General features: G+C 38.0%; 1 protein-coding gene across 3 annotated transcripts in view; it reads right to left on the reverse strand.

The window, feature by feature from the left end:
- The window catches only part of rb (adaptor related protein complex 3 subunit ruby), a 196,266-nt gene extending 180,961 nt beyond the window's left edge, over window positions 1-15,305 (reverse strand). The window contains exons 1-3 of one of the 3 annotated variants that reach the window (XM_067137184.2): window positions 15,192-15,305; window positions 14,925-15,075; window positions 14,753-14,828 (exon numbers count right to left, since the gene is read on the reverse strand). In XM_067137184.2, the coding sequence (XP_066993285.2) occupies window positions 14,753-14,828; window positions 14,925-15,031 (183 nt within the window). In that variant the 5' untranslated portion in view covers window positions 15,032-15,075; window positions 15,192-15,305. Of the gene's footprint in view, window positions 1-14,752; window positions 14,829-14,924; window positions 15,076-15,165 lie in introns of all 3 variants that reach the window. The other 2 variants (XM_067137185.2, XM_067137186.2) reach the window with 2 other exon arrangements.
- Between the last annotated feature and the right edge of the window lie 339 nt (window positions 15,306-15,644).

Consider the following 15,644-nt stretch of genomic DNA (forward strand, 5'->3'; position numbering starts at 1 on the left):
AAATGACAAATGAAATGATTGTGAAGAGTGTTGCTGGAATGAAAGATGACAGGGGAAACCGGAGTACCCGAAGAAAACACGTCTACCGCCACTTTGTCCAGCACAAACCTATCATGGAGTGACTGGGGATTGAACCACCAGAGCAGCGGTGAGAGGCTGATGTTCTACAGTCTGTGCCTCGGTGTTGCTTGTTTTGTACAGAAGACCGACAAAATATAGTATTTTTATCTAACAACGCTCAAAATCGTATCTTGCAAAAGCTTGCTTTATTAAAGCAATTGGCGATGGTCTGTGCTTCGATCCCTTCCCACGCAGCGAAGAAGAAATTCATTGCGTCCATTTGGTTTTCAGCTCCACTGTTGATGCACTGCAGATATCGTAGAACATCACGCTTTCGATAGAAATGCTTGAGCACTTTTAAGACCCTGTGGTCCACTGGTTGGAGTTTACTGGTTGTGCTGGCAGGCAGAAATGCCAGTTCTACATTTTTCAGGTTCACTTTTCTTTTTCTTCTTTTTTTTGGGTGAGCTGGAGAGTTGTCGACATAAAGCAGGATTTTGCGACTGGCTTTTATAACTTTTTGGTTCAGTTCTTTGAGCCAATTAATAAACAAGTCACTAGTCATCCATTCACGTGCTTGATTTTTATATTCACGAGGCAGATGTTTAGTTAATTAAACATCGGTGTATAGTTGCCTTCCCAAACATTAACAGCAGTAATTTTTCAGACCTATCGACATTTGCAGCAACAAGCGCAGTTACACTTTGCTAAATTTACCACTGTGACATTTCTCCCGTTTGAACCCAACTTGTCGGGTATTACATAAAATTTACAAAGTTTATTCCACCTACTCAATACTATACAATAATTGCAATGTCTATAAATACATTACAATATGTTATCAAGGGACTAGTTTCGACCCCATATGAGTCATCATCAGCCTAACTAAGATACACTTACGGATTTGCCGAAGTCGTAAGTCAGAATTACAATGTGGAAATAAAATTTAAAAGAATGAATTGTGTATGTGATGCGTAATGTAAATATAAAATGGTGGATTGATGAACTGTTATAGATAAAATAATGTTATACTGATGAGTGGCAAATAAAATTTTTAGGATTTACGTCAATTACAATTAGACTGTAAGAATAGTTATCATACAACTTTTACAATGATGATTAATATATGCCCTTGTTAGTGAATACTCTAAAATTGCACTTTAACCCTGACAATTACACCATACGACTTTCTGATGTGTCGTGCGAATGAACGCCATCTAGTGCTCAAAGGGAGGGGAGATTTATCCCCTCCACCACCACTATTTTTTCTTCATTCTGTCTGGTAACTTTAACGTAACTTTAAATAATAGGCTTTGAGTGGCACGTCTTCGAGACGTGTGGTGTAAGTAAAGCAACATTTATAGACGTGTTACTGTCAGGGTTCAAAATGTAATATGCCAGTTGAATGCACAGTCCAGATGCTTCTATTGAGTTCTAAAATTCCGAGTGCATCTTCAGGTAGAGAACTGAAAGTTGAACATTGGCGCAGAGGGTGTCTGTCTTGCTTGAAGTCCAATATTTCTGATACAGAAATTAAATGTAGATATAACCATGCAACCTTCTTATAATAATGCATTCTTGTTGTAGTGTGAGGAAAATTCCCAGTCCAGGTTGGAACCAACAGAACCTTGCGCGCAATGTGAACAACCTGACCGGTAGAGTTGCATGGCACATAATTTTACTGAGTCTAGGTAGCACTTCACTTTGTCAGTCCTTTACATCACTGTCCCTAACTGACTCTGATTCACCACTGACTTGACAATATACTGTGAAATGCCTTTGTTTGAATGTATCAAGCCAACCACTTGAACCTGACCGGTAGAGTGTTCACATTGTGTGCAAGGTTCTATTGGTTCCAACTTGGACTGGGAATTTTCCTCACACTACAGAAAGAATCCATTATATTATAAGAATGTTGCATGGTTATATCTACATTTAATTTCTGTATCTGAAATATTGGACCTCAAGCAAGACAGACACCCTCTGCGCCAATGTTCAACTTTCAATTCTCTACCTGAAGATGCACTCGGAATTTTTGAACTCGATAGAAGCATCTGGACTGTGCATTCAACCGGCATATTACATTTTTAAAGTGCAATTTTAGAGTATTCACTAACAAGGGCATATTTAAATCATCATTGTAAAAGTTGTATGATAACTATTCTTACAGCCTAATTGTAATTGACGTAAATCCTAAAAAAAATGATTTGCCACTCATCAGTATAACATTATTTTATCTATAACAGTTCATCAATCAACCATTTTATATTTACATTATTGCATCACATACACAGTTCATTCTTTTAAATTTTATTTCCACATTGTAATTCTGACTTAGGACTTCGGCAAATCCGTAATTGTATCTTAGTTAGGCAGATGATGACTCATATGGGGTCGAAACTAGTCCCTTGATAACATATTGTAAAGTATTTATAGACATTGCAATTATTGTACAGTATTGAGTAGGTGGAATAAACTTTGTAAATTATATGTAATCTTAATTCAATACGGAACCAATAATTAAATTTATAAACTTGAATTGTCGGGTATTAGCTTAAAGAATAAGCCACATTCATCCGCGATAAACACGTTGCATGGCACATAATTTTACTGAGTCTAGGTAGCACTTCACTTTGTTAGTCCTTTACATCACTGTCCCTAACCGACTCTGATTCACCACTGACTTGACGATATACTGTGAAATACCTTTGTTTGAATGTATCAAGCCAACCACTTGAAGCACTAAGTCTGTATTTAATTTGCCTGCTATTTCTCGTGCTTTGTCTTGTATGATTGGGCTGCATGACGGGATTGAAACCTTGCGGGATTGGTGAATCCACTCACTAAGAGTTTCCTCAATGTCTTCATATTTTCCAGCTCTCACTTTTTATGTATGCAACCGTCCTTCGCTGCATCAGTAATAGCATTCCTATTTTTAAAAATTAATGTTCTTAAGTTGGATAAAGGGATACCCACAGATTCGGAAAAATCCTTTTGATTCAGTGCAGAATTTACATCGTACTTACAGAGAATTTGTAGTTTTTCTTTACAGAAAGAGGTTTAATTTTGCCATTTTGCACTGTTCACAACTGCACTGACAAGAATTCACAAAACGACTAATAAGACAAGACAGAAATGAGCTGTATTAACAAGTAGATTTGAGTGTTTAATACCTTTCCAGGAAAGGCAAAGTAGGCTACCGTTAGGTAAAATTTCGACACTGTTGGGCCGGAGAGTTTCTCCACTTAGGGTGTGGAATTCCTTTCAGTTACTCGAACTATAATTACCTCCAGTACAGGGAGACTAACAAGTTTTTTCACTACACCATTTATAACATCTCAAATAGAGTACAGTACCTTTTTCAAATTTATATAAAATTTTCCCTCTTTTTCAAAATGGAAAATGTACTAAGCAGAAATTAAAAGCATTATAATAGGGTAAAATTATACAGTATTATGTATGAGCCGTCCAGGGACCTTACAAAAAGAGTGTAATAAACGGGATAGCGTAATAACAGGATTTTACTGTATATTTTAACACTGACTTTACAGAGTTAATTTTAAATGTTTAAAATATAAATGTAAAAACTATTTTTATTTAAATCCAATTAAAAAAAGCTGATTAATATCGTGATTGAAATCACTTTGATTAAAATCAATCTACCTGGCCAATATCGTCACTATACTTGAGAAAGGTGATCATACAGTGTACATGGCAACTATTTTGGTACATCCTTGTTGTCCATAGGTCCACAGCTGGCAAACTTCTTACACGGATTCTACGTTGCCATTTCCAGATTGTCTCAGAGAAGATTCGTCCCTAGTCTGTGTGATTTCCATGCCTCAAGAGGTACTACTAACATAATCTGCACACAGCAATTCCAGTAAAAATGCAGAGAACGACAACAACCTCTCCATTTAGTGTTTTATGAAACTGAAAAGGTCTGTGTTTCTGTTCAGAGACTTGCGATGTGGGTGGAGTTGAGACACTCTGGTTGCCCTAAAGGCTTTGTTGACTTAGTTTGAGCACTCCATGATGGTATGTCTGGTAAGGTACTCCATCAGAGAAACATCTTTGATGTTTTCCCTATCACATCTGGTTTGAAGCAAGGCAGTGTACTTGCCCTAAGGCTCTTTAATTTGTATGTGGCTGCTATGCTGTGCTCTTGCACTGACTTAAGGTATTGCCTTGATGGAAGTCTCTTCACCTTGACGAGATTTGTTCATATTGCTTTATCTCCTCTTTCTAAGTACCCTCCTGCCATTGTTCCTAAATGTTTGTACCAGTAATCAATCATTCTTGCTACTGTTACTTCTAACTTATGAACAACAGAGTCTACCCAGCTTTCACTTTGGTACAGCAATGTTGGTCTGAAAAAAGACCGGTGTAGAGAGAGTTTTGTCCAGGAAGTGATTTCTTTCTTACAGGACACTGATTGCAACTGTGAGCTCACTGCCTTCGCTTTGCTGTATCGATTCAATCTCACTATACTACCATCCCGGTACAATACACATCTTAAATAACTAAATTACCTACCTGTTCCAGTTTTGATTTCGCAACCTGACATTCAATTCTCTTAGATTTCTTCCCTACTGACATCAATTTAGTCTTGGAAATGCTAACGTTCATATCAAACTCATTGCACTTATTTTCAAGTTCCAAGATTAAATTGCAGGCTTTCAGCACAGTCTGCCATTAAGACCAAGTTGCAGGCATAGGCCAAACCACTTACAACATTTCCACCTAACTGAATCCCTCCCTGCCACTTTATATCATTCAGTAGATGATCCATGTAAACTATGAACAATAAAGGTGAAGGATTACAGCCTTGTCTAACCCATAAAAGTATCTTGAACCAAGAACTCATTCTACCATCAATTCTCATTCTGTCATCCTCCTCCTTTCCGTTTATCCAGATCCTGCTGGGTCTTGGCACTTATGACTTCTCCAACTTCGCCCCTCTCTTTCCACCATTCCTCTTCCATCACTTTGCCCCAGTCCAGGTTTCTTCTTCTTGCACTCCTCCTTATCGAAACAATCACCTAGTTCTAGGTTTTCCTCTTGCTCTCTTTCCCTGAAACGTCATCTCCATCTGCTTTGGTATTCTTTCCTCCTCCATCCTCTTTACACAAAAACAGTAGTGATGCCAGTCAGCAGGCAAGCCTTACAGGTTAACAACCACCTGGATGGCAAGAAACTAGAAAACGTTAACCATTTTCAATATCCTGGTAATACTGTAACTAGTGATGCAAAGTCCTCTGCTGAATTCACTAACGGAGTCCAAAAAGGAGCACAATTTTATCACCAAGTCAGGTCTTTTCTATGAGATAACCAAATATCTTTAAGTACAAAGAGAACCCTTTACCAGGTATATTTCGTGCCAATAACTACATGTGCCCTTGAAACCTGCACGATCAATGATAGAGATAGTAGCAGACTTCAAGGTACAGAAATTAGGTTCCTGAGGTCAATGTTGCAGAAAACAAGAGAAGATAAGATCCGGAATAAAGAGATCCATCATAATACACAAGTAAAGCAGTCGCTAAGCAAAAATGTAAGAACATCAAGACTCAAATGGTATGGCGATGTAAAAAGAATTGATCAAAATGTAATGAGAACAGCAAGAAAAAGGCTAGAAAAGGAACTGAAAAGCAAAAATCTAGAGGCAGACCACAGAAACGGTAGATCAGTCAAGTAAAGCAGGATCTGGAAGGAAGAGAAGTGGAATGGTACCAAGTTGGGAAGGAAGAAATGTACCTGGATAGACAAAGATGGAGAGCGCTCCTGTACCAACAGGGGTGACTGGAGACAGTTAAAGGATGATGATTCGCCTCAATAATCATATTAATATAAAAATACCCTTTACAGCATATTATTTGCATGTATGGTCTAGTTGTAAATTTTGTTTTAGTGAAACTGCAGGAATCATTTTAATATGGCTTGGGGAGAAATGAGGAAGCTAAGAGGCAGTACGCTGGAAAGCCCTTAGAAAAACACTGCATTGAGGTGCATAGATACATAAGCAGGAAAACTTACTACATACCATAATGTCCTCTTCTAGGAAATCTTATAAGTCGTATCTCCATAAATTTAAAATTGCTCCCTTGTTGAGTTGGGGCAGACTGCTAGTGAGAACTTAAAATGACAAGATCAATTTCCACAACTTCCATACACTGCTGTCTTCACATAGATGGACTTTCTTACCAATTCTAATTCTTTTATATCCACTTCTCCTTAGTCCTTGATTAGTTTGCTTCTGCTTCCTAGCTTCGTCAGGAGGATGACGATCAACACACCTTCCATACCATGAAAAATCTTCATTCTTGATATGGGAAGCATGTGTGTTCCTCTCCAAGTTCCTATTTTCTAGGAATGCACGTATATTAGCCAGATATTTGTCTCCTTCCAAAGTTGCTTTGAAATAGACTTGAAATGAAGAATCAAATTAGTGTAAAGCAAATTTTTAAAATTCATTCTTTCTGATAACTACTGATGTCTCTGAAAGACGTAAAAGGAATGTGGCTGTTACTAGTTTCCGAGTGTACAATTTTTTTTTTTTTTTTTTTTTTTTTTGCTATTTGCTTTACGTTGCATCGACACAGATATGTCTTTTGGCGACGGTGGGATAAGAAAGGCCTAGGAAGTGGAAGGAAGCGGCCGTGGCCTTGATTAAGGTATAGCCCCGGCATTCGCCTGGCGTGAAAATGGGAAACCACGGAAAACCATCTTCAGGGCTGCCGACAGTGGGGCTCGAACCTACTATCTCCTGATTACTGGATACTGGCCTCACTTAGAGTGTACAATTTCTCCTGCTTACAAACCATGTGCATTCATGAATACTGTGTGGGTTACATGTGGCCCAAATGCGGATATTTTGAGAATTCACGTAACTAGGCCTCTTCTGTGAATCACATGATGTTCAGTAATCCCGGTAGCCATAAAATAAAATCCAAGAACCATGTGCAGTAACAGACTCGTTTTTCCTTATCTGACTCCAACTCGTGAATGGCAGTCATCTTGTATGGCTGCAGTTTCTTTACCTTGGTTGTTCATTGATATATGGAATGCATATACCCTACTTCCTCAGATAAACGACATAATGATTAACTAGGAGACCGAAGTAGACGAGTCTGAACATCATCTACCCAACCAGATGTGCAATGCTTGCCAGATTTACTCAACAAAGGCCCAGTTGTTTCCATCTGCCTCACAATATCCAGTATCATGTCCCTCTTAGGAGGAATGCACACACCATACTCTCTCCTGGTCCTTTTCAGGGCTACGATGGACTTCATAATACAATAATTTTTCACTAAAAATATATAATGTGTACTGCATCTAGAATGAGTGTTCAGTAAAACAAGCAAGCCAGCAACAAGCAAAATCAAGGAAACAACTGACGGTGAACAAAGAATAACTTCTGTATTGCTGGCAAATGCTGGTAAGTGGATCTCCCACAGTTTCTTCACCTTTAGAGAGCAATCGCATCTTCCTATCTGCTATCAGACAGTAATGGGGTCGTGTTTAAAACCATCCGATTTATATAAATAACCTGCAGTATATAAATGCTTATACGCTCAGTGGCATTGTTAAATACCAAATGTTTTCCAATACAAACATGAGAGAGTGTAGAATGGAATGAAACAATCGATACACAGTCCTACTTTACATTTGGAACAGTGGGTTCTTACAAATGACTTGCAATTTCTACAACCACATTTTCTCCTTTTGTTTTCTTCTTTGTGTTTCACAAGATAATCAGTGTGATCAAATCTCAGAGATGCCAAGATGCAGGGCTGCCGACAGTGGGGTTGGGAACCTACTATCTCCCGAATACTGGATCCCAGCCACACTTAAGCGACTGCAGCTATCGAGATAAATAAATAAATAAATAAATAAATAAATAAATAAATAAATAAATAAATAAATAAATAAATAAATCAATCAATAAATAAATAATATATAAATAATAAATAAATAAATAAATAAATAAATAAATAAATAAATAAATAAATAAATAAATAAATAAATGCACAATGATGAAGATTGGGTCCCTAAGCACAATAGCTCAAAAAAACAGTGCATAGTATTGTATAAGTTTCTTGGAAGTCAACTTTAACTCAGAAACAGCTAAATCTATAGGTATGTTTGTCGTGCATATCCACAGTGCTTGTATTTACATGCGAGGTGAATTATATTTTGATAACAATTAAGCCTGATAAAATAGTAAATGCAAGGAATATACAATACCACACAACCATTCTTTTCTAGAGCAACTATGCAATCCACCCACCCACACATTCTCAATGGAGGACAGGTTTGGCAACTGTGTCAGCTATAGTCAATGAACACTCAATGGAGGACACTTCAGGTGCTCCATTTCTAACTCCACTAGAGACAGGCTGCACGGTGGTGTAGTACGATTGGTCAGTCAGCTAAGCTGCTGCAGTTATTGCAGTCCAGACTCGAATGTTCTAGTCAACAAACATGGTACAGCACTATCCCTAATCTGTATTGTGGTTGCTGTCACTCTGCTACAGACCCTCGTACTATTCAACGATCTTAGTATACATCTGCATGTTGCTGCTGTCCAGAACATAGCATGGACTCTGAAGCACTCTGGATACTTCTTGTCCATGTTGCACCATTCTTTCTCACGGCCATCTGGTCTCATTCAAATTTGGTTAACTGTACAAACAGTGCTTAACTAAGCTGTTCTGGCATGTCAGAAGTGTTTCATAGAATTTTGGAACAAAGAACAGCACTGGAAACTTCATGCTACTCCCTCTCCAGATGTGCACTTTCTGATACACTTTACAAAATCAATAGATAGTACTTCATTTCTGAACCTACCACAGTATTGCACTCTTGATCATCTGGTGTATTGCCCTCCAGTAGTGTCACCTATATATATAAAATTGGATGTTGGTATATTTGAGATTAATAGACTCAAAAACTACTGGACCGATTTCACTGAAAATTTCACAACTTGTTCTTATTACTCCTGGGGGGGATTATAAAGTGGTTTGAACGAAATTGGATAGGTAGTTTTATTATTATGAGTAATTTTATGTGATTTTATTAAAGTGCAAAGCCGCACCAAGATTGGATAGACTTGGTGGACAGACTGTCGCTAAGCGTCAGCAGCTAATGCTATATCATAACAGTCCGGTATTAAATGCTGTATATAGGAGGATGGGAACATGCTGTCATGTTTTATGAAGTACCTTTCTTGATAGGAGATTCATTCTTATGCCTGTTATTTGGAAATAGATCCAACATTACATGCGCCCTTAAAGGCGTGGGGCGAGGGGCTGAGTTATAAGAAATTATCAAAAATAGTGTCGAATCCATACTTTATGGAGTCGCTGAGATGAATAGTGACACACTGGTTTTTTTAAAGTCCAAGTTCAGCCCCTTTTGGGTTGGGGTCAAGGGGGGAGCAAGATTAAAAATAATCTAAAATAATGTCGAATCCATAGTCCTCGGGATAGCTGAAGTGAATAGTGATACTCCAAATTTTTTAAATTCCAATTTCAGCCCCCTTTGGTGTGGAGGCACAGGAGAAGTGAGATATAAAAGCAATCAAAATTAGTGTCGCATCCGTAGTTCTCGGGGGCGCTGAGATGAATGGCGCCACTCCAGACATTTTAAAGTCCATATTTAGCACCCTTCGCGGTGGGGGTGAGGGGGAGTGAGAGATAAAAATAATCGAAAATAGTGTCGAATCCATAGTTTTAGGGGTCGCCGAGATGAATAGTGATACTCCTGAAATTTTTCAAGTCCATGTTCATGGAGACGAGAGGGATGTGAGATGTAAAAATAATTGGAAATAGTGTTCAATCCATAGTTTTCAGGGTCGCTGAAATGTATAGTGATCCTCTGGATTCTTTAATGTCCACATTCAGCTCCCTTTGGAGTGGGATGAGAGGGGGAAAGGGGGGTATGACATAAAAGTAATCGAAAATAATGCCGATTCGATAGATTTATTTGTTGATATAGATGTTGATTCCCATAGGGAATCTGAAATATTTGTCCTGAATGAGCAAATTTATAATACCAATATGAATGGCAACCAAGAATGAGCTAGCTGGAAAATTTATAATGTCCAATAACGGACCATTCATATTGGTATTAGATTTATTTGTTGCCGAGATGAATAGTGACACTCCGGATGTTTTAATCCCTTAGGGGTGGGGTCAAGGGGGGAGTGAGATATAATAATAATAATAATAATAATAATAATAATAATAATAATAATAATAATAGAAAATAGAGTCCAATCCATAGTTTTTGGGGTCGCTGAGATGAATAGTGACACTCTGGAATTTTTTAAAGTTCAAGTTCATCACTCTCTGCGGTGGGGGGTGGGTGGGTGGGGCAGGAGATGTAAAAATAATCAGAAATAGTGTCAAATCCATAGTTTTCGGGGTCGCTGAGATGTATAGTGACCCCCGGATTTAAAAAATCAATATTCAGCACTATTTGCGGTGGGAGGCGAGTGGGGAGTGAGAAATAAATATAAAATAGTGTCGAATCCATAGTTTTTGGGGTCGCTGAGAGGATTAATGACACGCCGGACGTCACCGAGACCATGTTCAACTCCCATCGGGATGGAGATGAAAATGGATGGAAAAGAAATAGTCCAAAATGACCAAAATTATGGATGTATGTGCGTTTTTTCCAACTTCCCAGTAAATTCGAGCTTCCACAAGGACAACGTTTTACTCAAAAATTAAATCATCTAAAACTTGAAATCGAACACATCTAAATAACTCTAAAACTATATAATAAATGGTAAAAATCAATATCCCAAAAAGGAATTCTTTAAAAATTCACTTCACACACAACTAACTGGTAATACTCTTCTTAAAAGTAAACATTCAAAAACCAACGGTGACACAGAGTACTACAGCTTGTAAACACATATGCAAAGAGTCTCCGACCCTCTTTCTACAGAGTGTTCTTTTTAAAACTTCCTGTTACCATATTTTTATAGTTCAAAAGCTGTAGAGCAGCAAAATGTGGATGGACTAATGATATCTATAGGTTGAAACTAACTGCAGAGAAGTAGTAAGGATAGCTGGTACCAACTGGTAATAATAATAATAATAATAATAATAATAATAATAAGTGCAGTTTTATGCGATATGATCACAGCCAAAGGACCTCCAGATTTGTGCGAATATTTTACCACAGGGCTGCAAATTTTTGCTTGAAAAACTCCCATCTTAATATACTGATCAAGAGCACTTTGCAACAAAAGAGAGTGCTTATCTCATTGTAGTCAAGGTTTGATGCATTCTTACAGGGGGGGGACTGCCTCCTCCCCCACTTTGGGAGAAAAATTACATTTTTATTCCATTTTCGCCACCTAAAACAAGGAATGAAAAAACAGAATGGTATGTAAACCCCGTTGTCTGTTACATAATTATTTTTAAATTTCTTTAAATATTAAAAAATCTTTCTTTCTTCTTCCTTAATCCGTTTAACCTCCAGGGTTGGTTTTCCCCGCTCGGACTCGGTGAGGGATCACACCTCTACCACCTCAAGGGCAGTGTCCTGGAGCATGAGACTTTGGGTTGGAGATATACCAGCGGGCGGCCTCACCTGCTATGCTGAACAGGGACCTTGTGAGGAAATGAGAAGATTGGAACGGATAGAAGGGAAAGAGGGAAGAAAGCGGCCGTGGCCTTAAATTATGTATCTTCCCGGCATTTGCCTAGGGGAGAAGTGGGAAACCACGGAAAACCACTTTGAGGATGGCTGAAGTCGGAATCAAACCAAATTAAAAAAATTAGTAGGAATATGCAGAACCCAGACATTTTCGTATCGTTTCCTTCCTTCTGTCATGATATTTCTCATATAACTTAATTTTTCTACTTGTTCTTTCCTGTTCTGCTCTTGTATTTAAATGCATTTTCCTTTGTTTATGCCGTTTATGTAAATATATCTCTTTCATTTTAAATTAATATCTATTGTACATAGCTCGGATCTTTGTAATTCGGCGTTATGCTGTTGCTGATCCTGAATAAATAAATTTTAAAATGCCATTCGATGCAGCTAATGGATTTTTCAGCACCACAGCAAGTAGTGGAGACTCGCACAGCTGCGTGTAGAAGCGTGATCACTATCTGATGGCACAGAACCTTAGATGCGCACATTTATAATTGTTCCTTCGGTGAAAGTTTTATTGTATAGAATTGAATCAAAATGTCACAAAACTATTACCACAGTTCAGATGCTAAAGTGTTAGCCTTTATTTCCTTGTCAAAGTCTGCTCGGAGCGCACCAAAACTTATAATTTTGTAGCTATTTTCTTTCAATTTTGATGTCTACCCCGCATTATAATTTTATAGCTATTTTCTTTCAATTTTGATGTCTACCCCGCACTATATCCCCCAGACCACCGGTACATTTTGTTGTCTATAACTTTTTTTTTTGCCCTCCCACATCTAATTCCCAACCGCCGCTACTGTTTACAATGCACTTTGTCTTCTATTATGGACTTTCATTGACCTATCTCAATATCGTCCTTGGCTTTCACGATATAAAAGTGACAGGTATGAACGATGCTAGTAATGCCATTCCTTATGCAGCCATCCCTATTATGAATGGTGCAAAAATGTCACTCATGGAGTTCGTTGGTGCGTATATTTTAGTGGGCTTGGCAGACTGATATGTAGTAGCAATTTCTTGTTCCGTGAGGAAAACACCGGAAAACAGCCTCACTCCTCATTTCCCTAGAATGCCTCTTCAGTCACGCCTATAGCTCATTCCATGTTAAGAAAACAGTATTGCTTTTATGGACCGACAATGAGTAAACACACCAACTCTTAGACACTCACAATTCCTCATAATTAAGGAATATTATAATGTACTTTATATTGTATTATGAAAGAAAGAAAGAAAATGAATGGGGCATGTTTTTGCCCGTGAGTTATTAAAATAACTACTGAAGCTTTTCTATTTCATAAATATATTTGTAGGGAGGAAGCACAATGACTGAAAAACAGCCATTGCTTTGTTGCCATCCTTCATTTTCCTTACGAGTTGTTCTGGTACATACAACGCATAATCCATTACGCTCTGAATCGGCGGCAGGTTATCACTGCTGTAGAGAACTAGAGAAGTCATCTATTTGTGTGTGTGATCTAATATTCTTGTACTGTACAGCAGTTGTTGCTGAAGATTTCAATGCAGTGGTGTGCAGCGATACATCTCGGCATGACTTGTACTAATAGAGAAATTCGCTGACTTTTATCTGTTCTTAGTTTTGTTATTGTTATTCAGGTTTTGTTCCTTAAGCGCATTTCACCATCAGAACGTTGCTCGGCAGGGTAGGAGAGGTGGTGATATACAATTTTTAATCACTAGATTGTGTGCCAAAAACCTGGATTAAATTCCAGATCTCTCCACAGTGCTCATATGGTGTGAGGGCATATGGTGCTGTTAATGGTGATTCGTCCATTGGATGGAGACATAGAGCTTTGAGCAGACCCCTTGGTGTTGTCTGACAGTTTTTTTTTTTTTTCTATTTGTTTTACGTCGCACCGACACAGATAGGCGACGATGGGACAGGAAAGGCCTAGGAATGGGAAGGAAGCAGCTGTGACCTTAATTAAGGTACAGCCCCAGCATTTTCCTGGTGTGAAAATGGGAAACCACGTAAAACCATCTTTAGGGCTGCCGACACTGGGGTTCAAATCCGCTATCTCCCGAATATTGCATACTGGCCACACTTAAGCGACTGCAGCCATCGAGCTCGGTCTGACAGGAGTAGGCTACATACCGACACCAGGGTTTCACCATCTTCCTATCTCAACATCATCATCATCATCATCATCATCATCATCATACATCCAGACGTGCAGGTCAACTATGGACATCAAACTGAAACACCTGAACAAGGCGAGCCAAACATGTCATCGGATACTTGTGGCACTAAAAGCTATACGATAAATAGGCCTAAACGAACTAGCATTTTATTACCCAATCTCAAATGTTTGTAGTTAGGATTGAACAAATTCCACCGAGTTCAATTTCTTGATTAGTTATACAAATAGATTTATTGCAAGTAGGCCTACTAAAAAGGCTATTCGACCATAATTTATTACTGGCTAGGCAAAGAAAGCAAATTAATTTGTCATAAAGGGAAGTTAATTTATTTAAACAAAATATTCGCCAAAGTTTTTCTTCAAATTTAGGCATAGCTTTAAGTATCAATCAGCGCTGTGTTCTGAATCATGCAATGACAAAACCCTAGTTGCGAATTATGATCGTTTTTCATACTACACACATTACACAATGTCAAGACTGACCGAAGTTCAATACTCAATTCCAGAAACAGTAGTCCATTACTGCCATATTTTCAACAACAATCAATATACTAAAAGTTCAAAATTATCTTCTATTCATCCAGGGCAAAACTGATCCCAGGAACAATTTAAAACTAGATACATGTTATCCTTTAATACACAATGAAACATCAAATAATGCACAAAAGTTTCCCTCACCAAACATAGCAATATATCATATGAAAGAAACAGTAATGTAATAGAAACATAATGATGACATTTGCAATTCTACAAAAATCAAAGGGGATACACACACAATTCAACAAAGATCAAATTTAGAGTATTATTTACAATTATTCCAATGAACGTGTTACTGCATCCTATTAACCACTCACCCCAATAATTCTTTTCATAGCCTCTAATTTCAAACCATCTTTATTGCTGTCCAGCATCTGTTTTAAATCGTCGTGCCTAAAGAACACACAGAAAGAAAACCGCAGGTAAATCATTTCAAAATTTAAAGAATATTCCTTAGCACCTTTAATGGCAAACTGAAAACTAGCTTACTTTTTGTAGTCCGAGTGAAAGAATCCACCCGACGCTGGGTCGGCAGCATAATCCGGTGGATCTCCAGATGAGGAGCGGTCATTACTATACGACCCATTATTTGCCATAATTACAGGGAGCACCAAACTCTACTCGAGCTCTAAAGAAAGATCTGTCAAATGCACACTCTCATGAACAAAATATCTCTTTGCTAGGTGTGGATTCAACCATATGCATACTAATATTAAAGCAATGATCTTACTGTGCACAATAGTCAAGATTTCTTACATTAAAAGATTTCCTGATGATGTTAATTTATGACTTACAAACTCTGACAATTACTTTTAGGTTATGATTCAAGCAGGCGTAGCCATATTAGACGGAAACTGACCTATAAAAACAATAAGAAGCACATTCAAAGTTACAATAATACCAGATAGGTAACTTCTTAGTTTAAATCACCAAACAGTAGAGACATTACGCGACACTCGGACAGTTATCGAGGGACAGCGATTAGAGCCCAATCTAACGGAGTAACCTGGAGCTACTGATTCTATCATAAGAGTACCTGTATTTCTTCGTGAAGTTTTTGGCGTTATTTATGCGTTTGCATTAAGTTGACATAAGTATATAAGTAGTAGCGAGTGTCATTCCTTTATACCTACTCTCAATATGAGTGGACAGATATGTGTCTTGCCTTGTCTTGTCTTGATAATTTGATGGGCTTCGCTTGGGAGCGGT

This window comes from Anabrus simplex, chromosome 1, assembly GCF_040414725.1.
Source record: "Anabrus simplex isolate iqAnaSimp1 chromosome 1, ASM4041472v1, whole genome shotgun sequence".
Classification (NCBI taxonomy): Eukaryota; Metazoa; Arthropoda; class Insecta; order Orthoptera; family Tettigoniidae; genus Anabrus; species Anabrus simplex.